The sequence below is a fragment of the Barbatula barbatula genome (genome assembly GCF_947034865.1).
Source record: "Barbatula barbatula genome assembly, chromosome: 22".
Lineage (NCBI taxonomy): Eukaryota > Metazoa > Chordata > Actinopteri > Cypriniformes > Nemacheilidae > Barbatula > Barbatula barbatula.
The window spans coordinates 16,848,228-16,874,675 of record NC_136785.1 but is presented as its reverse complement, the minus strand read 5'-3'; the positions used below and the strand labels follow the sequence as shown (position 1 = coordinate 16,874,675).

Genomic DNA, 26,448 nt, shown 5'->3' with positions numbered 1-26,448 from the left:
ACAAGCAACTGAAGTCATGACGAGGTGTGTGAGGTTCTGGTGGGTTTATAGTTGCGTCGCCATTAAACCCGCAAACCCAAAGATCATTTAATTTGTATTTCTGTTACTTCAAGTTTGGTCTAAAAGACAAATTCCTTGCGGAGACCGGGTGATCTTCTAAGAATATGTTTTTAAGATATTAGACTCACAGTTCTTCATATTGATATTCACAACAAATCGTATTTTATTTAATGTATTCATTTGTAATCCACAGATAAATCGCATTGCCATGTGTTTACTGACATCTAGTGGACATATTCTAAAACTGAAATATTCCCCCAGGGGGCGCACAGAGGCTCGGAAACATCCATCTCTGCGATATTGGGAGGACATAACGGAGTTCCTAGTTTGCTGCAGCCCAGTAATGGGTCTGTACTGGTCCCTGTGTAATAAAACTGCCATGCTTTACTTGACATGTCAGAGTAAAATCGTGTCATGGGATCAGAAAAAGTTGACTTAAATGTGCTTTAACTCTTTGTTTCTTTTTTGTTGAGTGGTTTGCTTGTGAGGATAGTTTACCCCGAGAAGCAAAATGATTTGATCATTTTCTTACCCTAATGTCATTCCAACCCTGTATGAATGTCTTCTGCAAAAAAACAGAGATACATTCAAAGAACATTGGTTCTTATACACCTGTAAAGGTACACAAGACATCCGTTTCCGATGTAATAATGAAAAATGCAGGTCCAATACCACCAAAACACTTTATTTTTCATGCAGAGGTCAATTCCCAGCTAAAGCTGGACATGTATTGTTACAACACATGAAACTGGTCTTGGCTGTCCGGAGTGTGTGTATATAATCAATCATTATCTTGGTATGAAAAATACCTTCAAGTCACAAACTTAGTTAGACAGGCACTAAAGAAAATTGTAATATTACCCTTTGCCAGCAAAGTCAATATTTAACATATAACAAATTTCCTGTTCTGAACGAACAATTTTAAAGGAAATACTAAAAGAAATGCCTGCATTCAAAAGCCAAAGGAAAAATTCCATGTTTCAAAAATAGCAATGTTGCAGGTTTCCTATAAGGACGCTGTAGATTGGACCATGATCAAACGTGATGTTTATAAGGCCTTCTGGAAAATGTGTGTGCAATATCTTATGTTCTTTTGCTTCTTCTAAAGAACTGAAGGTTAAGCTGACTGACGGGTGATGTAATGGCAATATACAGTGCAAAGTACCATTTAACTTTATTATTAAAGTTAATATTTAAATTAAAAAAGCCTTTTATTAAATAAAACAACTTTATATTCATGCTGCTTTTCTTCAGATTAGCTCAGCACATTCAGTGAACTGTTAACTTAAGTTTTACCAACAGTAAAGTGTGCAGACATACACAAGTTTGTGGACACCTACTCACTTGTGTTCATACTCACTTTCCACATCTTAGAATAATAATAAACTCATCAAAATCATGAAATACAACAAAGGGAGCTATGGGAATGATGTTAAACTAACTAAAACATTTTTTTAACGTAATATTTTTTCATCTTCAACTTTTGACTAGAATTTGCAGAAATGTTTTTTTTGACATTTTATCAATAAGCTTCTTGAGGTCTCCAATATTAAAGGAGTTCCCATCTATTTTGTGCTCTAGTTGGCTGTTCGTTCTTCATTATTCAATCCGAGTCATCCATTTCAAAATAAATAAAAACCTAAGTTTAGATATAAACAAAACTTTTGACTGGTAGTGTAGTTCTGATATTGGGAAAACAGTCACATTCAGAGGTCATAATTTACATCTTTATTTGCCACACCAAACAAAAACTAATATGTAACAGTTGAAGTCAAATAAGGGAGAAAAACAGCATATATATATATATATGTATGATACAGCCTTGAAAGATTTTGTGTGGCAATATGAATTTACAAAAGCTGATGGAGAAATTTACAAAACCTAGCTTTTGCATCTACATTCCTATAAAGAAATATAAAAATCTTCTTCTAAACACCTTTATTGCTCTAAAATCTTCCAGCAGTCTGGCAACGCGTGTTAAACATGTGTTTTAAAGTTGTTTGAGACTGTAATGACAATCACATGTACATAAAGAAGTGAATTTTAGGCACAATGGGATGTAACATTGGCATAATCTCTCCAAGCCAACAGGAGCATGTATGAAATCACCACCAATACCAGTGATGGCACCCTTGTGTTTCTCAACAAGATTGGCAAAAGAAAATCCCTCATCATAGGACACTAAAACATAAACAAAACATTTTTTATAGCGAATGAATTCCATTTTTCTATATTACGATGTAGCGCCACCTTGAAATCACTTACTGTCATTTTGGGTAGCTGAACTGCTTTTGTGTGTAGATATTTTGCCCCTGGCTAAAGAAGAGCCCTCCCTTGAGATCTACCCAAAGAAAAAGGAATGTCGGTACGTTAAGAGAGCTCAAAGTATAAAACAGGCCCGCCCCGTACAAAGTGTGTGCAAGACAAGTGCATATTTCCTTCAAAAATACAGTTCAACTCTACTCGTATATAAAAATCTCAGCTCAAAAACAAGACACTGTAAAAGTGGGCATCACTGAGAAATGAAGGGCAAAATATTTCGCAACAAAGGCTGATGAAATCCGAACAGCAAAGTGTCACATATATATATAAAAATCTAGACGTTTTCAAACAAATTACCTTGCCAATTAAAAAGAAACTTCCTAATGTCATGTATCTGAGGCGGAGGTAGCATTTGCACAGCAAAATTCCTCCCATTTTCCCAGCAGTTTAAAATGAAAACGAACTTGGTCTAAACGGAGCATGAGCTGTATTTTCGTTTAAATGATTGCTTCATCTAACTGAGGTATTTCTTTTTGTTTTGACTGATATGATAAGAAAGTAATTCCATACAGCAGTTCTGTAATGCTACAGGTAACAGTGTGTAGAGCACAAAGAAATCCCAAACCAAAACACACAAAAGACGTTGCCAAATCTCCCACACATAAATATGATCTCGGTTTAAATGGTAAAATAAAGTAATGGATTGGGATAGATATGTGTGAACCAACAGATTTGCCTAATGCCGTGCAGATCGACTTATTCAGTAAGAACAATGTGTGTCTTTCAAAGTAAAATATGGAGTAAAATAACAGTAACGCACACATCCTTGTGCACCAGCTGAAGATATTTAAAAGCACATGGCAAAATAATATAAATACAGTTAAGCGCACACTATGTATAGTCATTCTTTGGGAGGAAGAAAATCCTTTTGGTTATAAGATAGTGTGCAACTCTCGGCTCGCTTTCCTCTGTACATGTGTGAGTGTTTAAGTGTGTTAAGGTGCAGTGACGAGGAGGAGCTGACACCAGGAGACCTGATGCGCTCCAACGTCCCCCTGGCTGTTGTCTTAGGAGTGCAGCGCTGCACTAACTCACAGAGAACCTATGGAAACAGATCAGTATGGGAAGAGGTCAGAGAGACACGTAGAAGCATCAGAAGACATTTAGCCGTTTTTAAACAATAATGATGCCTTCTGTAACAATGACCAAATTTGCTATATATAACACACCATAAATAAATGTTTTGGATGTTCAGATTTGTTGTGGAAAAAGCAGAATGTAATTTATGCATTTCTAAGTATGCCAGTGTAGTATTATTATTGTGTATTATCATCATTATATTGGTCATCTGGATTTTCAACGGCATCAGATGATAAACTGGTGTCAAAAACATTTAGTGGATATGTAAATTGAATGTTAATAAATGTTTAAATCACTACACTAATGCTTTAAAACAGTGACGTATGCTTGACTGACCTCCGCACCCTATCCAGGATGTGGTCGATCATTCTGTCTGTGACTCCAGGACAGACATCTTCAGCCATATGAAGGCTCTTCTCCAGCTCCTCGATCACTCCTCTTATCAGGCCTGCATCTCTGTGCTCTGATTTCAGCTGCAATACATACAAACATCCCCAAAGAATATTGATTTTAAATTATAGTTTACTTGTAGGTAATGCAGAGATACAAGATACACTTAAATTGGTGCATTAACATTTCTATGAACCACCAGATAAATGTATGCTAAAAGGGTTCAAGCATAATACTGCAATACTGCTTTAAATTGTGGTCGTTAAAAAAGTTTTCGGTTTAATGTAATTGCATTTTTGTTATTGTGAGCAAAAAATGTATATACTTTTTCCCTGATTTACAGAAGACGCCCACTAAAATTTCAATCTGTGTAACAATCTTCTCAAGCATATTTGCAACAAAAATCTATTTATGACATATTAAAAGACTAATTACTTTCACCCCAAATGATAATTAGTTGTAATTTTTTTATTTATAATCCTATACATTTTGGCCATTTGTCAATAAGAATGTTTTACTAATTTAAAGCAGAATAAAATGTAATTACATTATAAAGTATATAAAAGAATAAGTGAGCAGGATAGGAGTCAGAATAGGAATGTTGATTGAACTCATTAGTTAAATATTGCATACACTGAATGACAATGTAACATTAATTCAACCAAATTTTGACATTTTATTATCCCAAAACTTAGTTGAAACCCTAAAGTGCTAATTTTACTTTCATTTAATGCCCTTTATATGTACATAAAATACATTTTCAGAATGTATTTTGATGGATTTTAACATCATTGACCCATATATTTGGGCTTGACGAGACACTTATCCCACGAGAGGAGACATGAGACTGGGTTCACAAGGCGAGATTTTTAGACTTTTTAAAGAAATCTGTGATGAAATATATAGTGGAAATTTTAATTTGGTCACCTTTGAAACACAAAAGGCAAAAAAATTGCTTAAATTGGGTGAGTAAGGAGAAAGCGATCATATCACACTGTCAATCCTCCTTTCTCCACTGACTGACTTTTCATTCCAGCCTTCAGTTAAAAACTACATAAATAAATTATAAAATGACAAAAGCATATACCAAAATTGCTTAGAGGATATAACAGTGTGTTTATTTAGCTATAGAAGAATAATTCATATGTATTTATCTTTGGCAACATTTCAGTTTTTCCTTTAGTTTTTGGGTCAATATTTGATTTGATTTCAAAGAACAGAAATGTTTTCTAATATTTAATTTAAGTAAACTAAAATAACCTTATAACATTCCTGCAAAGTTGATATGACTCCCATGCCATTTATGTTCTTCCTGGGAAAACATTAGACTTTCTACATTTATTTAGCCTATTGTTAATATTAGTGAATAAAAAGTATTAAGTGTACAAAAATACAGTTTCTCCATATTGGTTATTGGGCACGTAAACATGCAAATAATTGGTATCTGTATCGGTTATAAAAATCTATATTGGTGGATCGCTAATATATCAGCGCGCACACATGCACACTTAAGAATTTAAATGAGTATGTGGTGGTGCCTCATCCCAATCAATACAACCTCAGAGCATCAGATTCTAGGTCTGATTTCATAGCTTTAACATCGACACTTAAAACATTTGAAAAGGTATTCTCTCTTCTGAGCTGCAATATTTTAATTGGAAAAACCAAGCTCTACCTCAGAGAAGACAGGAGCCATCACTGTGGTTAAACTGGCAGATTTCTTCTGAACCTCTTCGTTCTGAAAGAAGATTGAGATCCATAAGAACTGGTTATCCATAGCTCAGTTAAATCTGTCAATAAAGAATTTCTGAATCATCTTCCATTCAGAACTCACCATTCCATTCACATGCTTCTCTGTCTTCTTCTTACGAACGGTGGTGAAAGACCATTCAGGAGATGATTCATTGTCCCTACCGCTGGACTCCCTGTCATACAAATACAACTTGATCAAACTGCAGTCAGTTGGGTTACTTACAAGGTCAATGTTGTATGTCATGGTATAAGAGCAGTCATTGGCCTCTGTGGTTGAATGACTTGTTTAGCTATACGATTAAGTTTGGTGAAGAAAACACCATGTCACATGTCTAAATTGGATCATACTCTGTGAGGAGTTATTGCCAGTAGTTTGGGCAGTTAGGGTTTTATCGTGTTACTAGATTTTACAAGCAACAAAATTGCAGGTCATTTTTAGCCAATTCAAAGGACTTCTCAGAGACATAAAACATTTTGTTGACAGAATGCAGGACATAAAAATATTTTTAAGAGCGTGGTGAAAGTAGCTTTATCATTAAATACTGACAGTCATTTATTAAACATGAACTGTTTGATGTTCGTAAGTTTAAAAAGCAGAGCAAAGTCAAGAGCTCAATACGAACGCTTCTACACTTTATATTGAAAATCACGTGTCATCACATCTTTTTGCTCTAATTTGTTGCTATAATAATATAATTGATATTACATTATATTATACCAAATAAATTACATTGTTTATTTAGCTATTTTTAGCTTGAAAAGACAGGAACGATTTACTGCCATTGTAAGGACAAGAACTAGAATCACAAGTTCACATTTTGTTAATATCATGCACGAGGGTGAGCACACTATGAAAGCATTTTCTTTAAGACTAATGATAAAATCATTGTATGTGTGTGTGTGTTCTCAGCATGCTCACGAGTCAGAGTCAGAGCTGGATTCTCCATCACTATGGCCCTCAGCTTTCCAGCGCTTTAACCTGTCGATAAGCTCAGTGAGGTAGGACGTCTTCTTGGAATGTTTAACAATGTACTTGTGCTTTAAGAGTTCCTTTGCTGTTGGCCTCTGATAAAGGTAGACAACATAACATTTCAAAATCTTTAGATTGAGCCTTACTAAAAAAAACAAGAGTTTATCTCTACTTACAAATGTAGGGTCCTTGTTAAGACAGGACTCCACAAACTCTTTGAAGGTCTTGGAGAAGTCTCCATTGAGGGTGGGGGGCGTGTTCTTTGGGATATGGAAGAGAACTTTCATGGGGTGCATGTCTGAGTTGGGGGGTTCACCCTTGGCTAACTCAATGGCAGTGATCCCAAGAGACCAAATGTCAGCCTAAAAGCATAATAAACAGTCTTACATGACAAACAAACATTAAAAACAGTACTAGAATACAGAGTTATTTTAACTGTTTCTGTAACAGAAGCCAGGTCTCAAACATTAAACACCTTTTGGCCTGAACAACCTGCTAACTGTTTTTTTACCACACATCTATCATGTCCAAATAAAACATTAAAACTTTTTTAAATAATGCACATTTTCGGAGTTATTCTAGTAATGTGAACATTAAGCCTCAGTTGAGATGCAGGCTGGAGTGGTGACTTTAAAAAGACAGTGAGTGAATAGATTTACTGACTTACTTTTGAGTCATAGGCAGATTGTTGTATGACCTCTGGGGCCATCCAGAAAGGTGTACCCACAAACGTCTCCCTTTTGATCTGCGTATCTGTCAGCTGCCCCGCCACACCGAAGTCTGCCAGCTTCACCTCGCCGGACTCTGACAACAGCACGTTGGCGGCTATAATAATGCAAAAGTGTGTGAGACAGACAAGACTTGTATAGCAAAAAAGTCAGTTTAAAGTTAGCAGAGAGTTTGTTATGAAGTTAACACAATAGATAAATACTTCCCATTGAATAGTACAGACTCAAGTACCAACCTTTTTAAATCTCCTATTCGGGACTAAAAACTAGCTGGTCGTAGGGGTGTAAAGCTACATAAAAAGCTACATGATATATCGTTGCTATAAACTATTATAATTTTGTCTTTCTGTAACAGATGACCCAATAATCTTGTCGGCCTGTCTTTCTAAGAGGCCTGTTTAACCTGCAAACTATAGCCAGAAACCTTCTAATCTTAAAACTTTCATGAAACTTTTAAGCAAGAATTAAAATGACATTATTCTTCAACGTTTCAAACATTAAAAGGAAATGTAGATGAAATAATGAAATATTTGCTAGCCTAAAAACAATAACCATTTCTTCTAGTTATTATGGCTTCTGAACTGTCAACACGTTTTTTTTATTTAAAAGTCCATTCTTTAGAAACATAATGACAAAAACAGAAACTGTGTAACAATAAAGGCTCTTGTCAAAGTAAACGGAGAAATCACTTTTAAAACATTACATTTTTCATGGTAAAATAAAATGCTAAAAAACATCAATATTACAGACAACCAATCAGTGCAGCTCTTTGTAGACAAACCACCTCACCCTTCCCAGGTGAAACAAGTGGAAAAACAAACGGCAGTGGAAAAACAAAAGAGTCACACCCGCTCATCCCGCGCAGACACAAATATTCCTCACACAGAGGCAAATACATGGCGCACACACCTTTTATGTCCCTGTGGATTTTCTTCTCAGAATGCAGGTAGTCCAGACCCTTCAGTATCTCTTTCAGCATAGTGGCTATCTGGCATTCATCGAAGGGTCCGGCTCGTAGCTACACACAAATATATCACTTCCATGTAACCAAAATGGTTCACCAAGATTTACTTGTATCATTTTCAAACCTTGCCACGAATATCCCATATGAATGAATACATAGTGACTTTATGGTTTCAGGGGACCTGCACTATATAGCAGATAAGGTACAGGTACCACTTTCATGGAACTTTTATTGTTTTGGAACTTAACTAGAGTAAACCATGACAAAAAACTATTTTAGAGAAATAATATACATTGCCATATGACGCTGTGAAGATTCAAAGTAGAAGTACTTACCAGGTCTAGAGCTGAACCCCCGCCCAGATATTCCATTATAATCCATAGCTTACTGCCCTGAAGAAAAAAAACAGAAAATTATATTCATTCCGGGCTAGTTGCGCAAGTGGGAGTTTCCATTAACACATACCCACATGAGGTACAATAGTTTTTTTCATTACTAAGCTCAAAATGTTTCTGAGAAATTGCAATACAAGAATTACAGGTGTATATAGAGACGATTCATATGCAGAAACGTACGAGTCGATTAGGTACTCTGTGCCATGCCCGATACGTAACCACGTAATCAGGTCATCTGCTCGTATAAAAGCCACTGAACCTTTTCTTGACTTTAAGGTAATTAAACAATATTGTTCAATGTACAGAGACTATTCAGATAGTCCCTCAGTTTTCAGCGTGAAAATTAAAACTGACCCTCAAAACATAGACACAATGAAAACGAGGCTAGACAAGATCTATGAACATACGTTCTATATGGTGGCCTTCCAGAAATACAGGTATTGTGACATAGCGCAAAGGGTTTGGCTGCAAGTCATCACAATGGAAATAACTCTTCACAAGGAAGAAAACTCTAATTCAATCCTAGGTTTCTACTCCTTTGAATTCATTACCATTGGAAGGCAACAAATGTCAATCCGTACCTTGAGGTATGAGCCGTAGTATTTGGTAACATGTGGACTGTCGCACTGGCTGAGAACTGTGATCTCCTGTTGGATGTCTTCGATTTCATCCTCTGCTTCCTCTAGATCGATGGTCTTGATGGCCACTACGTTCTGAGTACGGCGGTCAATACCTTTGAACACTTCGCCAAATGACCCTTTCCCGATGCGCTCTAGTTTAGTGAACAACTCCTCAGGGTCCACTCGAGTGCTCTGAAATTCAAATTCATTATGTAGGTATAAACAATGATGACGGAATAACTATATATATATATATATATGCATGTTAAGTGCCAAAAGAGGAATAACAATGTAATATGTGATGCAAATGTACTAAAATACTCAAATGACTTGAGATGGCTGAACATGCATATAGAGCTGTCTACAGCTAGTCGCTCATTTAAGCAATTAGGCAACTAATTGTAAATGTATTATATGACTTAAAGTTACTTAAATATATAATAAGGAGGAGAACGTTATAAATAATGATTTAAGTTTCAGGGATTTGAAAGAAAAGTTTTTACAAAGCAGAGAAACTTTAAACCCTAATAATGAGCATTAATAAAATAAATTGAATATAATATAATAATATAAATATGTAAATAAAAGTGCTCACATACAGAGAACTGTCACGACACCGGCAAAAGTAATGATTCTGAGCGTGTTGGAAAGAACAGCAAGTCTGTTCTAAGATCAGAACTTAAAACAACAAAAGAAGCTTTAATATAAATAAGAGTTTTCTTAACAAGCAAAGAAAGGATTTTGAGAGACTTGTGGTGCTGATGACGATTTATATTGAATTAGTAGTGATGCACCAAACCATCAGCTGCTGAACAATTTCGTCTGAAAATGCCATTATCAGTTTCGGCTGAAAGAAAAAAATAGGCTGAAATAAAAGCAGAAATCCTTCAGTGCTTGCCGATCTCACAGCTGTTATCAAAGGATGATCATGTAAGCCCGCCAAAACAAAGACTAAAAAACATAACAAGAAAAGCTCAAAACCAGCAGACATAAAATGACACGCAAGCTATGTGTAATAACTACATTAAATATAAACTCTTAAACATAAATTCGTTTTTTTCACAAATTCGAATTACAGAAGGAAATCTTTACTTGATTTGGGATTCCTATCCTATCTTACAAAATCGTATATTATCTCTAGTTAGGAAAACTTAAATTGCACAATCAAGTTCGACAATCTACTTTCAGGTCTGTTACTGAGCAACCAATAATGCGCGAGCTGCTTGATGAGGTGAACAAAATGAGAAAACAAAACCGAGCGTGTTTTCGATAGAAAATGCAATGTCGATACTATTAGGTACGTTTTCACCTTCGCTTAATGTCACTGACAACCCATCGTCAGTGATCTAGTTAAGGGGAGGAGGTTCTTGCCCAATATTTTACGGTTCATGGGCCCGTCACTCAGCCCCTCAATGAGGTGAAGTCATCCTGTACCTGAGCAGAGAAAAAGCCCTAAAGCAAAATGTTTCCAACACTGTGCTTCTCTGTAGGGATGGTGTTCATGGGGTCATAGTCAGCATTTCTCTCCCTCCAAGTCAATTTTCTTCCCGTTTGACAACAGAACTTTCTCCAAAGCCATTTCTGAATCATTTTGATGTTCATTGTCAATCTTCAGACAAGCTAGGTGGGCCTTCTTGGGCAGGAAGACCATGCAGGTGTTTCCGGATTTCAATAGCGAGTTACCAATGGTTTGCTTGCTAACTGTGGTCTCAACTGTCTTGAACTCATTGACAAGCTTCTTCCGTGGTGTTCTGGGCTGATCTTTAACCTTTCCCGTGATCATCTTTACCCCATTGGGGAAATCTTGCAGGGAGCTCCAGACCAAGGGCTATTGATAGTCATTTTGGATTTCTTCTATTTCCAAATAATAATAAATAAATCGCACCAACAGTTGTCTACTTCCAACCAAGCTTCTGTCTGTAGCCTATTCAAGGTTTGTGCAGGTCTACAATCTTGTCCCTGACATCCCTTGAAACGCATTTGGTCTTGACCATGGTAGTGGAGAGGTTGAAATGAAGGATACAGATTCTGTTGACATGAATCTTTTATATACATAACAAGCTGATTTAGGAGGACTTTCTTAAAGTGACAGGACTAATCTGTGGTCCACATCGGCAAATAACCAATCTGTGGAGCCAGAATCCTTGCTGCTTGGTAGGGGATCAAATACTTATTTCACTGACTGAAATGCAAATCAATTTATAACCTTTATATAAAAAGTTCTCGTCGTGCTGCTCGTCGTTTGGCTGGTAGCAATGACTGGCTTTGACAAGAATATCAGTTTTTATAATTTATAATGTTGATAAAGTAAAGGGCTTGAGGGTTGAAAATAAAGTAAATACCTCCATGCCACCTGTATGAGTCAAGATCCTTCAACAAAGACATTCTATTGCTTGTTTTTCTGTTTTTTTGTGTGACTGTCATCTGAGGAAGATATTTACTGATCTACACACACCCGGAGATGACTATCAAATGAATGTGTACACCATTTTCAAACGTTTGTCACGTACTAAATGTTTAGGCATATAAATGTAAAGGCACTTAATTCGTTACTTAAGAGTGAACTTTGCCCTGCATGATACAAACATATTATAAAGTAATATAACCAAAATCCCCGCATATAGCAACCACGGTGCAGACTTTCGGAACTTGTCATTCTCTGCAATGAAAAATAAGCCAAATTCATAAACAATAGTTAAATTTACATTTTCATGATTAATTAAGCATTTATGTATTTTTATCAAACGAACTTGAATTTACAAATAATTAAGTAATGGTAATAAATAAAAATATGTCTATAATGTAATGTTATCTAATTCTGTGGCTCACCAGTTAACTAAAATGAGATAACACCGTATTTATTGTGTTTTACTGTGTTAGTTAAGTAGGTCAACATGCCGCTCTTGTCGAGTATTTTAACAAACATAGTAGGTTATGTCTTAAAGTGGCAGTCTGTACGTTATTTTGAGTAAAAATTAACTAAAACCAATTATTGAGCAAGTACATGAAAGAACTGGTTCTCACTACCCTTGCTGGAGTCACCACGGAAAGTTTGAAATAATGGTTTGAAATTTTCCCTGTTGTGACGACTTTGCCGGAGATCCTTATTTGGTGTCTTTCGTCTATGCATCATTTCGTCACATTTGTGAACAGAGAACGAGGAGAATCCAGATGGCGGCTGTTAGCCCACGTGAGGGTGCTGCATGGGACATTGTACACAGACATTTTTTCTTGGAAAAGTTTAGTATTATTTATGGCGCTGTTTAGTACTTTTACTTTTAAATGCCAAGCAGTGCTGCGCTGACAACTGGGGATTCATCAGATGTGAAAACCAAGAAATACGAACTGATGAGAGTTTACAAAGACAAGGGGAATGTGATTGGACTTGTGCGAAAACAAGAATTAATATTGGCAGACATGGATTTATTTCTTCTGACAGAACAGGCAAGACATTTTAATATTTCAATAGATAACACAAAAACCGTAGCGCACTTGTAGTGTTACAGACGGGTACACAGTTTCATTGTTTTTTATTTTTCTGTGTTATGTTCATTATGAAAAATGTAAATTAAGCACTTTTTGCACGGGATTGTTATTATCTGGGTACCTCGTGTGATTTAGAAATTACCTCCCCACATTTGTATTTCATGTGATGCACTCGCACGTGATGAGTGAAGTCTGTGATTTGACTCAAATTTAGAGACTTATTTCCTGGACATGATGACAAAGTTTTGCGTATAGTTTATTTATATATAGTTGTGTGGTGTAGAATAGTATATGACCGTAACAGTCGGCATTTGAGACCCGTGGTTGCGTTTCAGGTTCTTCTGTCCGGTTCACGTTACGGGAGTTTCCATGAAAAATAACAAAACGACTCCCGACCAAAACGGCAGTTTTGCGCTATTTGGGTCTGTTTATGTTGTTATTTGTTTTGTGTTATATAATCTGCATTGTTATTTGTTATGTTTTTTATGCACAGTGACGATTCTCATCGGTTCACTGTCACAGGCCACACGTGACATACGACTCAAAACATCGGACTCATCCGCGCAATGCCGAAACACAACGTGGGTAAAGAAAATACCTTGCAGTAGCAATAACAAACTGAGATGGCGACAAAGCAGCAGCTTTGAGTGAACGGACAAAACAGACGAAAAACAACTCATCTGTGTACCGTGTACATCTAAAGTATGTGTGTACTGGAACTGTTGCATTCCTCTTAAAGCGACAGCAGCATATTCCTGCTGTCTGTTGAAAGGTCAAGGAAATCTCTCACTGCCTGTTCAATTCAATAGCTTCTGTAACTTCAATTATGATTCATCTTGATTTAATTTGTACATATGCAATGTTATGTTTTATTTGATTACCTTAATCCATTTCTATACCTTAAGTTATATATACAGTATCTTATTTTATTTTCTGCTTTGCTCTGTTGTTTTATTGGTGCTGTTACTTGTAGCTTGATTATTTGTTCAGAAGTCCCTCTTCCATGAACATAGCACAAACCAAAATGAACCGAAACCGTGACACAAACCAAGCTGAATGATTTGAACTGTTACACCACTACTACCAACACAGTATTCTAACCTGTACACAGTTTAAAATAACCTGAACACACCAAATGTTGGGCAACTTTATGAAAAGCTTGAAGCTTCTCTATTAGCCTATATACAGTTATAAGTGACACACTCTTTCATGGTGTAATAAGCACGCACTCAGATTTGTCCGCGCTACAAACTGCAATCGTTAGAGTTTTGTTTCAAACCTGCCCAGTTAATATGTGAAGCATAATCACAACGATGTAACACAGTACTGCTGAGATCCTTTGACACAAAAATAATGATAGTGTGTGGATGAAAAGACTGGTTGTAATGCTGTTTCATACCTAATGATGATAATGTTTTCTCTACGTAAGCGGCAGCACCAACACAGATTGAAGCGTCGGAGGTGAATCACAGGAGAATCTTTGATTTTTATTAATGAGATGTGTGGGTTTGAATCGAGATCGCCATCTTTTAACAATTAATCGTGCAACTCTATTACAGAGGAAGGAAAGAACCGTTAAATTAGAATAAGCATTCTAATTGTGTCTTCTGTAGAGTTTATTATTCTTATGAAAAATTCTCAATATCGTTTTTTAGCTGTGCACACCCCAATATCGAATCTTAATAATTATATACTCGCAATTGTCAATTACGTCAATATATACTAAATCGTATATATACTAAAAGTAATGGGATAGCATTAAACCATGAGATAAGTGTAGTGAGGTAGGCGGGACGAGAGCCGAGATTCGAGGCCGTTGCGTGAGTTATTACGAGCGTCAGCTGTACGCGCACCGGTCTCATATCACAGAGGAGACTGGGAGCATAAGAGGACAAGCATAAGAGGTGCAATCTTCAAAATGTTAGTAACTACTACTGATCTATGAACACGATGGGTCAACAACAGCTATTGCTGCTCGCACGGAAATTACTGTCAGAAAGATGTATTCATTTTTCAAATAAGAAATAATAAGAATACTTTATTTACAATAAATTAGTGTCCATTGGTAGATATGATTTAAATTGAATCATAAAAAAATGTATTGCCTTGATTCAGAATTGTTCCCAGCATTGCAAAAACAATTATATTCAACAGCCATAGGTTTGGCTAAACTGTGATGTCACGGATTATGTCCATCCCTACTGCCCTCCCCTTATCACTGGACAACTAGCAGGCTATTGCGTTACGGCAACCTAATGCAAGGCAGTAACTCAGACAACAGGTCTGGGTGAAAGGTTTGATTATGAACAGTGTAAACGAAGCACAGAATAGAGGTAGACTTTTAATTAATGTGTCACCTTTAAAAAATACAGGGTTTTTCCTAAATTTAAAAAACTAAATTTTTGTAGGTGCAATGTAGATGACTGGAAGAACTTGGGTCTACAACATACATAAACAAACAAAACAAATCCTATCTAGCAACCTGTCAATCCCAGAACTCAATAAATCAAATCAGTTACTCAAAACACATCAGAACGCAAGTGTGCTTAGGACATTTAGCAACAGCTTAGTAAGATTTAGCCTAAATAATTGAAAGTATTTACAGTTTATTTATATGACAATGTATAGTAATTACCTATTAAATTATTTTAGACAGGAGAGAGGTGAAGCCAGAACAAATCATTTATGTTGTTAGCTAGCTGCTAATTTAATTGAATTATATGTGGTGAAAATAAGAAATGTATAGGATAAGTAATAATAGATTACTTTCTAATGTCTGATACTGAAATAATTATATATCAAGTCTGGCAAATAAAAATCAATGAAGGCCAGTGGAAAAAATACAGCTTTTTTTTGCAAAGAGGGCAAGAAAGGAGGATAGTGAGAGTGACGGGTAATATCTGTGTCACAATTTCATAACCATTAGGGCTGGGACAATATAAGGCGATTCACACTATTTATACCTGTCTAGGGGAATTCTGAAATCGCAAAGGCTTTGATTCTGTGTTTTACACACGGCTCTTCGGTGAACTATGGCTCTTTGATCAGTAGGAAGTACTGCTCGATCTAAAATCACTACGAGATTTAGTCGTTGCTGACATGCATTTGAAAAATATGCATCAAAACATCATCATTATAAATATACACTGCTCCAACATATTAAGCGAACACCTGAATCACATTGTACTAATCTCAATGAACAAACTATCCATATTTTGTTCTCACAACATTATGTAAACTTTAAGTATATGTGACAATGGTCCGTGAAAGGCAAAATCATAAACTCATTCAGGGCTGGAATTATGGATCAGAGCATAAGTGAGCTCCTGAACTATAGGGATGTACATGTGCGCTACGACTTATTTGACAGTAGTTTAAACAAAACTTTAACCGTTTAGTTCGACTAGTTTAAAACTAATGAGGACTCTCTCACTGCGCTGGTTGCCGCTTGATCACATCACACAACATGTTCGGAAAAATGTTTTCGGCCATTTCGCTTATTAGTCCGCATTCCTATCTAAAGGTTCTAAAATGTGTTTCTGAAAACAAATAGATAGTTAATCAATTTAGCCCAGTTGGATATACTGCATAAGATATGATCTTTTATCAGGCAATTTTTTTATATTTTATATAATTTGTAAAATTTATATTTTACTAAATTAGCCTTTCCATGCCATTCATTCCAGAACTACTTTAATCTTTAAATAATTTACCAATTAAAATGTTGTTCATTACAAAATGTGACCCTGCTTGTGAAAACCCAGCAAAACTCCTTCATAAAATCATCCTATAGAATACTATGTGACAATATAACGATATCTTTAATATTGACTGAATAATACCTAAATCTTAGTTAAATCAATGCTTGAAATTAATCTGATGCTTGTTGTCTAATAATCAATTAGTTTGTGAGATGATAGCCCGGGTTTTCACAGGGTCACAAATGTTTACATGATGACCAATAACGCTAATGTAGATAAAATGTTTTGGTTAATAAAATATCACAAATCTGGTTGAAAGGGTCAGTAAACAGGCTGACGGATAAAAATGCTTCAATATTTGCTACATTTTGTTTACTGTTGTGTATCCAGAGGTAGCTCTGCGCGTCTGCACTAGTGTTGTTAAAATAAGCACGTATTTGCTGCTCTTCACATGGAAGCACGGCACGGAAAGGGTTAAAATGAAATAAAAATATTAGAGGGTATAGCAAGAAAAACAATATTACATAAATGTTCTTGATAGCGCGTATAATGTGATTCTCCATTGTGAAGACGTGCGGCTCAATTTAAATAACCATAATAGTCAAACGTTTAAAATGGTTTATTAGATTATGTCTCGCGGTAAGGATTGAACGAAGCAAAGGTCAAGATAGCCCATGGTCAATTGATATATTGCCAAGGCCGTTTTATCGTTGAGAGACTGAAGAAACCAATACAGCACGGTTACATGTGACAAGTTTACAGAAACGACATTAGCACATTAGTCGATTTCTTGAGCCCGAGGATGAAAGATTAGATATGAAACTAAAATGAATAATACGCAGCCTCTCATTTTGCTTCAATGTGTAACACTGTAAACAATTAAATATACTTTTTGACAAGCGCAATTTAAGTTGGATCAAATTAATTCAGATTACAGTCACTCCATTTAGCACCAATCAACAGGCTAACAAAGTTTCTCTGTAGACTCTTTTTAAATAAGCAGAACCAAATTTTCAGTCAGCAAACTTTTTTCGTAATACATAATACATTTATTTTGGCTAATTTAAGGTGTTCCCCAATATGTTTTGCTTGAGCTCCGAAAATATTCAGTCAGGGGCTAGAGTGCTCCCAATCAAAAGAGTTAGCCTGGAGCCCTGTGTCCGCTTAATATTTTTGAGCAGTTCACCTTATTATCATGAAAATACCTGAATAAGTTTAAAAAACAGCGATAGAATATGTCCATTAGCATTTCCTGGAAATTCTTCTGTGACACCTATTTGGAGTTTTTGCGGGAGAGCGCCCTCTGACTTTCGAATGTGGCTGCATTTAACCGTAATTCATTGAGAAACTGAGCATAGTAATTGCACAATATGGACTCGCAGTTCAAGAGCAGAGTATGTTTAACTGTCTGTGGATGACAGTGTTCATCAGCCACCATCGAAGAACCATTTTGACCCAGGAAAAACCCTGAAACAGGTCAACAAAACGGCCAATTTGCTTCAATTAGACTGGTTTGAGAATAGGCTGTGTGTCCATGTGATGATACCCTCAATACACTGCATCAGATGCATAAAAGCAATGCATACAACTTCATGGAGCTACAACAGAGGGTTGATAGACTCCTCAAGTTTATTTAATTGTTCTATAGGAGATCTCACATTTTGAGTTTCAACCAGGCATGAGGCCAACAAGGCATTTTTACACTGATGCGAATCTGGATTTTGTAAGAAAATATGAGTGTCTACATGCAGTTGCAGTATGAACCTAAAAGGCAGAATTACAGCAAACAGGCACCTCAAACATGCTTTAGTCAGATTGGGTGGAGCAGCAGTGACAAGCTATATCCTGCTTCACTGGCTGCACGTGCACGGGTCTGTCTCCTGATAAAAAAGATGCACACACTTTGGTGCATTAATGACTACGTTGTTTGTTAACAAGACACAAGGGAGTCCTCCATGTACCCCACTAGAATTATCAGCTGGGTAAACTACCTCTTCTGATGTAATATTCAAACCTATAAACGGACAACAAATCAGCACAATTAAGAAAACAGCATAGCAAGTGCTCATGGGTACAATCCACACAGCAAGCACCTTGCATTGTGTTACTACGGCAGTGTCTTGTCAGCTTTCGCTGCACCTGCGTATAGCTGACTCAGGAGCCAACTATGAGAAACTAGCGCACGAAACACTTCCTCACAGGCCACACCCAGTCACTACGCTCCAGCCCAACATTCCTAATGGCTCTGAAGCATAATCGCTATGACTGGACAATTGTATGGCCTATTTAAAGAAGAGACTGAACTTCGAACCTCGCTGAACACACAAAATAAACATTAAAAAGGCACCTTACAAGCGCTATGTTAATAAGTGAAGTATTCCAGCGGCGGGACATCTGTCGTGCATAATGATTAACAATACAGCCCGGCGACGCAGTTTTCCGCTCAGTTGTCATAGTAAAGAAATCAAAGAGCATGTTATTTTCAATGAAGGACCACATGACCAGTGTTACAGTGACCTTTCGAACTGACTAGTTTAAATAAGGAACACAGCTGAAGCACTGATGTCCCATTACCCAAACTGAGTTTTTGGTTCTGTATCCAAATATCTACCAATGTGAAACTGTGACAGTGGCCACAAGACGACGAAACCGCAGTCACACTTCCTGTGCTGCAATGGAGGCTATTTCTTGCTGCCACGCCAAAAAGGCCCCGTACAGATGGAGTACATCACTTTTTTGCTGCCCATTATGCTTTAAAAAGAGGGAAGGGAACATGAGAGAATGTTGGCACGCCTTTAGGGAGCAGGTGCCGCCTCATAGACAAATATCTGCTCCATCATTAGACTAGGTGCACAAAGATATCCAAATATAGACCTGTCCAATGTAGACTGATCCAGACTACAATTCAGCAGCCCATGAGTACAAGCTTTGCCATGTGTGTACAGATCAATATACACAAACATACACTCCTCATTCCAAACATTCAGAATACTAAACAAAAGTTCATTACTATTACTCATGTGTTGACACTATAATGTCGAAAAGATGATTGTGTCACACATTCATAGCTTTATTAATAACGTTGATGAATTATTTAATTATGGGATTTGATAAGAAACATTTTTAATATCGAGTCAGCGCATATCTAGTTTACCTTATAAAAACTGGTTGTATTTTGATCTGTAATACACATTGATCAGTATTTATTAGTATCAGTCAGAAGTAAACAACGTTTGTTGTCTTCCATATAAGGGTAAAGCCAATCAGATAGTAATACCACAGAAACTATATGATATTTATGATCCATGGTATTAGTACCATGGTTAGGTATTGCATGTTCACAATCATTAATGTCCAGAAAATAGCAATGCCGTGGTCATTTCAGTTTTAAACTATCTGTACACAAGTATACAATAACTCATGGCAAGGATTATAAAGTTGTGATTTGAGTGTAAAGTGATAAAAGTAAAATCATATTTCTGATGATGGCCTGGCGTTACCTTTCCACACAAACTCACCTGCATTCCAGGAACTTGAACAGGTACCGGCGATTGAGCCATCTCCAACCGTCCACGGACACGCTACACGGCGAATGAACTCTCGGACAGACACTTAAACAGCGCTTACGTTCCCTATCACGTATTTCAATTCTCTACAATCGTATATTTTCACCGTCCGTGAAACTGTCCGCGAACTCTCGGGTTAGCAGCGCGCAGTTAGCTTCAAACTCCGCCGCAGTCACATTCGACGCTTTGCGACCATGACCGCTTCGCAAAGTCGACTTTTTTGTTACTTGTATGGGTTACAGCCGGTTTAAACGCTCGTCGAGATGTCGTTGCATGCTTTTCGTGGGACTTTGTGTAGAGTTTGTTCTTCAAGAGATCCTCTCAGACGCCATGACTCGCGCTGCGCTCGTCAACTTGTTTTGTGCCTTTGGGTGGAGTCGCGCGCTCAGTGTTCGACCTTTCGCGAAGCTGTGTAGACCGATGGTGGTATGACATCAGAGTATCGCGAGGGAATGCCGCTCTCGCCTGGCTCTCGCAGGTATTTGATGTCATACGTAGATCGGTTTGCGCAGCTCCTCGTGTAGTCGAACACAGCTATTGCGTCATCGAAACCGCCACTGATCCGCCACCATCAAAGATTTACCTAATTACATACCAACATTTTTACATTGTATTCATTTCTTTACGTCTCTGGAATTTATATCAATGTATTTATTATTTAATCATGCATCCTTGTAATTTTCTCTCTGACAATTGTGGCGATTGAGTTACATTGACACTAACTTATCTCAACTAGAGTGTACTTTTCTTTACACTTACATATTTTCTTGCCAACGTTTTCACCGATCTCACTCCAAAAGTTAAACATTGTTTTGTAGTTAATGCAATTTAAAACATAATACATAGTTTTTTTCTGGCTGCAATACAAGAAATTTGTACAATGTAACTCCACAGCATTCATAAACACCTCATTTGGGCAACAATGGCAAACGCCACAAAATATTGGTGATTTTAGCACTTTTATCCTGTTCTTTATGATGCTTTCAGGATAACCATCAGTCATTTACAAAGGAAAAACAATTAGGCTTTCTAGTGGTGGCTAGAAAAAGGCCTATACACTTTAGAATCTGCATATTTTTATAAAATCAACAAAAATAAATGTGAGTCCTATAGTTGTTCTGTTGTGACAAATTGATCAACGAGCCAGAATTTCTCTGAAACTTGACCCGGTCCAGCAGGCCATCTGTTCATTATATTGTTGAACCCTGCATACACTGTATTTGTTAATAAATTACCTAATGCCAAATAAATGAGCACAGGTCAAAGATCCTTGACACATCATTTTGATTCCTCTTAAGACTCGACACAAAGGGAGATTTCCTGTTATTGCAGGAACATCCTTTTTTATGCCATCATAAAATAAACAATAATTATTACATTGAACACATTTATGAGAAACTCTAAATTTGACAACATTAAATAAAAAAAAATTCAACATTCCCATGATAACAAATGAGATTTTAATGAGAGGCACTGTTGAAAGCTACATTATGTCTTGCCTTTACAAAGGAATGGACGCAATGAACGACGAATGGTGAATGTGTAGTTTGGGGGACATGTAAAACTGTGATATTGGTCCACATCTACAACGATACATTTCTATGGCTGTTTACTCAGACCAGCTGAGAAAGCGACTAAATTATTTGTCTCCTAAAAAGCAGCCACTGAACAAAATAAAATATCTAATTGTCTGGCATGACAGCTATGAAGATGTTTTGAAACAAAACTTTTCTGATTAAGATAGGATGGGAATTGTAATACAATACTTGAATAAACAATTGAACACATTTTTAAAAAGGGATTAAAATGTTGCATTTTACATTTTACACTAAATGGGTCCAAATGAGTTGGTCCAAAATCAGTGCTTACTGTTACTGTAAAATGCCAACTCAATTCATGGTTCTGCCTGGCTAGGAAATGTACAGTAATAACAGGAAGTGTCAGGTAGTGGTTATTATTATCTCACACAAAGACAGATGAATAATTATGTACCAATTTCACAATACAGGGTCTATTTGATAAAACTGTATGAAACCACACTGCACTCCTGTGGCCCATCCCGAAGTCCAATTACAGTTTGTCCTCAAGTTTGGGAGTCCTACACTAGTTAAAACGGGAAAAAAAGAAGACCTCAACCTTGACTACCCATTTTCATTGGATAGCTCCTTTCACATATGAAAGCAGCCAATCCATTTGACATCAACTGCTTAAAAAGATTTCTATATGAACAACTTTCTTCAACCCTAAGAGCTGCAATAACAGTGAAAACAAAGGACTGCCACATATTGCGAGAAATATACAGAGAAATATACTGCAGTATAAGAGCAAACATCAACAAAGCTAGTTGGTGCAAGATAGACGCTAGTTAGGACTGACAGATGAATATCTGACAGACTATGGTATATATGGATTGGAAGTCCAATAAAAAAGACATCTCCACCTGGCCATAAAAAACCCGCTTTTATCTCTTTGCAAGTTAATCGATGGAGTTGTCCGAAAAGTTCAAACAATCCACTCCTGAGGGCAATAGGTCCCATCTACGCAGCTGGAGTTTACTGAGATCGAAACACAAGGCTATGATTTACAAATACAAAATGGCTAGGAAGAGTCAAATAGATATATGCTCGATTTGAGCATAGCCCAACAAACGGGAGCTCAGAAGAAACATCTTAGTAGCAGGATTACATTTTTCTTCTTTAACGGTGTGTCCTGAAGTGGACCCCAGTGCATAGTGCTTTGTTTGTCTCACTGTTCATGAACAGTCAAACGATGAACAAGGTCTGACTGTTAGTCTGGCATGTCGATGCACAGTTTGGGCGGTGGCACAAAGTATTTGCCAGGACTTTGGGTGATCACTACACCCATCTTTTTGCGAAACATTGGAGCGATTTTTGGTGCTTCATGAATGGGCATCTCTTCGGAAACATCGGAATCCTCATGGTGCAAATCGTAGGAGATGTTGCCATATTCCCTCAGGAAGGGGAAAAGTTCAAGGAGAAACTGGCAGAAGTCTTTGCGAATTCCAAACCACCCTGACAATTAATTAGAGAGAAATACGAGATTTATGTTATGAGAATTACTCAAAAGTTCCAAAAGACTCAATATAAACAGTACTGAACCATTATTGGACCAGTACTGGCCATTATTGGTATTTTTAATAGACAGCTAAAATAAATAACCTTTCAGAGAAAAAGCTAATTAAAGAGACACTTATAAGATTGATGTACATACAGTGATTTCCTCCTTTTTGACCAAACGTGGTCACCATTAGAGTTACCAAAGACACCCAGAGAGGCACAAACACTGGAACGTAGTTGGAGTTATAATGGCCATCCAGCTTGTGGACGAGGAGAATCTGAAAACACAAAATACACAGATGAATGTCACACTTTGGTTACGTCTACTTACATTCATAAAGCTACAATCTGCATGTTCAATTATAGGGCAAGTACCTAAACAATTAAAAAAAGTTTTAATCAAAACTTTTACGCTTTCATCTGGTCAGAACAAAAACAGCAGATATATAACTTGGTCAGATGACATTTTCTTAGACATATGCCTTGTAGGATGCACTTTTTGCAGTTATTGATGTTCAATGATAGATCCACTCTGATGCGGTGATCATAGACAACATATTCATCCATGCAGAGCAGCAGTGCCAAAGCACAACCCACGTAAAGAAAATAACATCCAATTTTATGTTTAAAACTGAAATGGCGATAAAGAAACAAAAGTGAATGATTGCCGTTTTAAAAAGAAGCGTCATCGTGATATTCGGTCATCATCTACTCAAACTCATGTCATTTCACACCCATACCATTGTCTTGCATATTTGAATGCACAAACATTTAAACAAGGAATGAAATTTTATATGGTTGACACTCTTTTTACCGTATATAACAATTCAGCTTCAATATTCAGACGAGTTAAAAACAACACAAGAGTTAATAAATCATCACTGAATTTTCAGATTTGGACAAACAAATCCATTAAGAGCAAAACAACCAGAATTTCATCACAGTAACATCCAAACACCCACAAGAGATACTGGCTATTTTAAGCACCAGTGTCCTTTCTTAGCTGCATAAATGAATGGTGTTGGGATCGAACCTCAAAGGTAAGCAGGGGCACAACAATGGTCATCCAGCTGATCGCCATGGTGATGTGAGTACGCCGTTGTTCAGCAATAACATCCATGGAGCGCAGGAAGAGCACAGACCAGACGATGTAATAGAGCACCACCAGACACAAGAAGGACATGAGAATCCACAACGGCACGCACACCACCTAGCAAAGACAAAGTGTCGTTCTTACTCATGAAACTGCATGCAGCTCAAATGACAAAATAATTGACTGCAGATGACTCAGTAAAATAAGTTGAATTGATGTCCTTACCAACCACGGCCAGCTGATGATCTTATCCAGTCGTAATGCGATAAAAATGAACTGAAGTATATTTACAGAGCAGAGAATCTCCAGCTGACAAAAACAAAAAGGGGAATATAATTTTAATGAAAAGTCAAAATCAAAATTGAGTTAATGTATACCCACCCACATGACATTCAACATGTTTTAAGAACTCCCGGTGTCTTCAGAATACAAATAAAGTTATTTTAGGTGACATCAGAGAGTTTTCCAGGCCTCCTCATAGACATCTTGGTTTTAATTGTTGTCAAGGTCCAACAACTTTTAGTTGCTTCAAAAAAATTAAATTGAGCCACTGTGAGCGGATGGACCAATTTAACGATTTCTTTAGTACTTTTATGGACCTTAACAACAACTATAACCACGATTCCTATGAGGAGGCCTGGAAATCTCTCGGACGTCACCTATATTATCTTTATTTTTGCTCCGAAGACGCCGGGAGGTCTTAAAATATGTTGAACGTCAAGTGGGTGAGTAAAAAAACAATTCTAGACAAATCTTGCAGCTCCGAAAACTAATACCTCAAGTGATCGGTCGTGTCTGAATCCCCACACACACGCTGCCACAGAAACTGGCGAGACGAAGAAAAGCGGCATGAAGACTAAAAGCCAGAAATGTGAACCCCTTTCCACACGGTCACACACCAGAACCTCAAAGGTGAGCAGGAGCAGGTGGATGCCCACGGCGATCAGCATGGCCTTAAACTCAACACAGGTCTCTCCTTCAGCCCTGAAGAACACAACATACTGGATCATAAACATCACAGGAGAACGCACGTAACAGTCAACATAAAACTGCTTCCAAAATCGATTTTACTTCCGTAATGTGACGTTGTAGGTGAAAAGTAATATTGGGAGAAATAAACTGGGAAAAAAAACACTGTAGGGGTGGTCATTTTTTATAGGGGGCTAAGGGTCAACATTACCCTCAAGACCATTGTCTCCCAGTGTTGAATTCCAATGTTATTTCTTTTTTGTATTTCAGTCAATAGCAGCCTAAAATAATGCCTAAATATCTGTTACGGTATTTATTAAGTCTACCCAAGCTAAAGTTTCAGGTGGGGCAGAAATGATGAAACGATGGCAACGTTGTTGCCCGTTTTTTTTGGATCAATATGTAAGGATTATTAAGAAACGTGCATAAAGAAATCCAATATATTTTAGACTGATGTCCAACTGACCTGTATTGTGGGTTATGAGCCCACACCCCAGTGCCCACAGATGCCCCAACGATGACCACGAGTTTCCACAGCCAGATGGGTGCAAACACCGCCCAGTAGCTCCACTGGATGATGCCATCTAACCTCAATGACAGCAGTACAGAGAAGAGCAGCAGGCATGCATAGATCAGGAACTTACTGCAAAAACAAAACACAAACAGTCAAACAGTAACCAGAGACATGTACAGTTTTCAGATTGATCAAACTTAGATCACTTTTGCCAGAACCACACTTTGACTTAAAAGAACGTATCAGAGTGGCATCATTGCTCATGCGTGTATGGGGATGCATAAAGGAAATTGACAAGTTTATAGCGGCAGGATTTGTTTATAAGTCAATGCTAACAGTTAAAGTGTTACAGGCAAACGTTAAATGACTTGATGTTAAAGCTGTTTAATTCACTGGTCAATATCACATAAGGTTTAGAAACTAAGCTTAGACAAATCCAACAGGCCTGGAAAGTGAACATTAGCCGCTAAGCTAACCAGGTATTTGTTAACGTTACCAAACCAAAGCAAACGTGTTCGTTGACTTAACACGCCACAGCTTACCTGGGGTTGAAATCTTGAAAAACACCACGGAGATTCATGATTTTGTATTTAAACCATATTTAGAGAGCGTGAAAATAAAAGCAGGCAAACTGACTGACTGACTCTCACATCAGTGCAGATCAGACCCAACCAAACACAGTGACGTCACAGCCCGTTACACCTCGACCGCCGCCAGGAGCGCTGTACCCGTGATGTATTACAACAACAAAAAATGGGACA

General features: G+C 37.2%; 2 protein-coding genes across 3 annotated transcripts; both read right to left on the bottom strand.

Annotated features, from left to right (window-relative positions):
• Positions 1-1,773: 1,773 nt before the first annotated feature.
• On the bottom strand, positions 1,774-20,501 carry stk26 (serine/threonine protein kinase 26). Of its 2 annotated transcripts, XR_013788242.1 has the most exons (12): positions 19,987-20,459; positions 9,243-9,473; positions 8,602-8,658; positions 8,212-8,320; positions 7,242-7,399; positions 6,751-6,936; positions 6,524-6,669; positions 5,687-5,777; positions 5,528-5,590; positions 3,799-3,935; positions 2,326-3,424; positions 1,774-2,241 (listed from the first exon to the last, which is right to left on the bottom strand). XR_013788242.1 is itself a non-coding variant. In XM_079486491.1 (11 exons), the coding sequence occupies exons 1-11, from the start codon at positions 20,026-20,028 to the stop codon at positions 3,409-3,411; spliced, it is 1,236 nt and encodes a 411-aa protein (XP_079342617.1). In that variant the 5' UTR covers positions 20,029-20,501; the 3' UTR covers positions 1,774-3,408. The 2 variants fall into 2 exon arrangements, 1 of the variants encoding a protein (XP_079342617.1); XM_079486491.1 differs by having other exon boundaries at positions 1,774-3,424; positions 19,987-20,501.
• A 127-nt stretch (positions 20,502-20,628) lies between these two features.
• On the bottom strand, positions 20,629-26,445 carry tmem185 (transmembrane protein 185). The gene is made up of 7 exons (XM_079486498.1): positions 26,230-26,445; positions 25,640-25,816; positions 24,981-25,188; positions 24,430-24,513; positions 24,145-24,321; positions 23,266-23,389; positions 20,629-23,066 (listed from the first exon to the last, which is right to left on the bottom strand). The coding sequence occupies exons 1-7, from the start codon at positions 26,265-26,267 to the stop codon at positions 22,822-22,824; spliced, it is 1,053 nt and encodes a 350-aa protein (XP_079342624.1). The 5' UTR covers positions 26,268-26,445; the 3' UTR covers positions 20,629-22,821.
• Positions 26,446-26,448: the final 3 nt, after the last annotated feature.

Bases quoted from the DNA above. Each gene is read 5' to 3' on its own strand.
- stk26 (XM_079486491.1), bottom strand. From the start codon at position 20,028: ATGGCTCAATCGCCGGTACCTGTTCAAGTTCCTGGAATGCAG. The intron at 7,400-8,211 runs GTGTGTGCGCCA...GCATTATTATAG, and splicing joins AATCCACAGGGACATAAAAG to CCGCCAACGTGCTGTTGTCA. The intron at 6,937-7,241 runs GTAAGTCAGTAA...TTATGCTTTTAG, and splicing joins AATCTGCCTATGACTCAAAA to GCTGACATTTGGTCTCTTGG.
- tmem185 (XM_079486498.1), bottom strand. From the start codon at position 26,267: ATGAATCTCCGTGGTGTTTTTCAAGATTTCAACCCCAG. The intron at 25,817-26,229 runs GTAAGCTGTGGC...TTGTTTTTGCAG, and splicing joins TTTCAAGATTTCAACCCCAG to TAAGTTCCTGATCTATGCAT. The intron at 24,514-24,980 runs GTATTAGTTTTC...TGTTTTTGTCAG, and splicing joins GACACGACCGATCACTTGAG to CTGGAGATTCTCTGCTCTGT.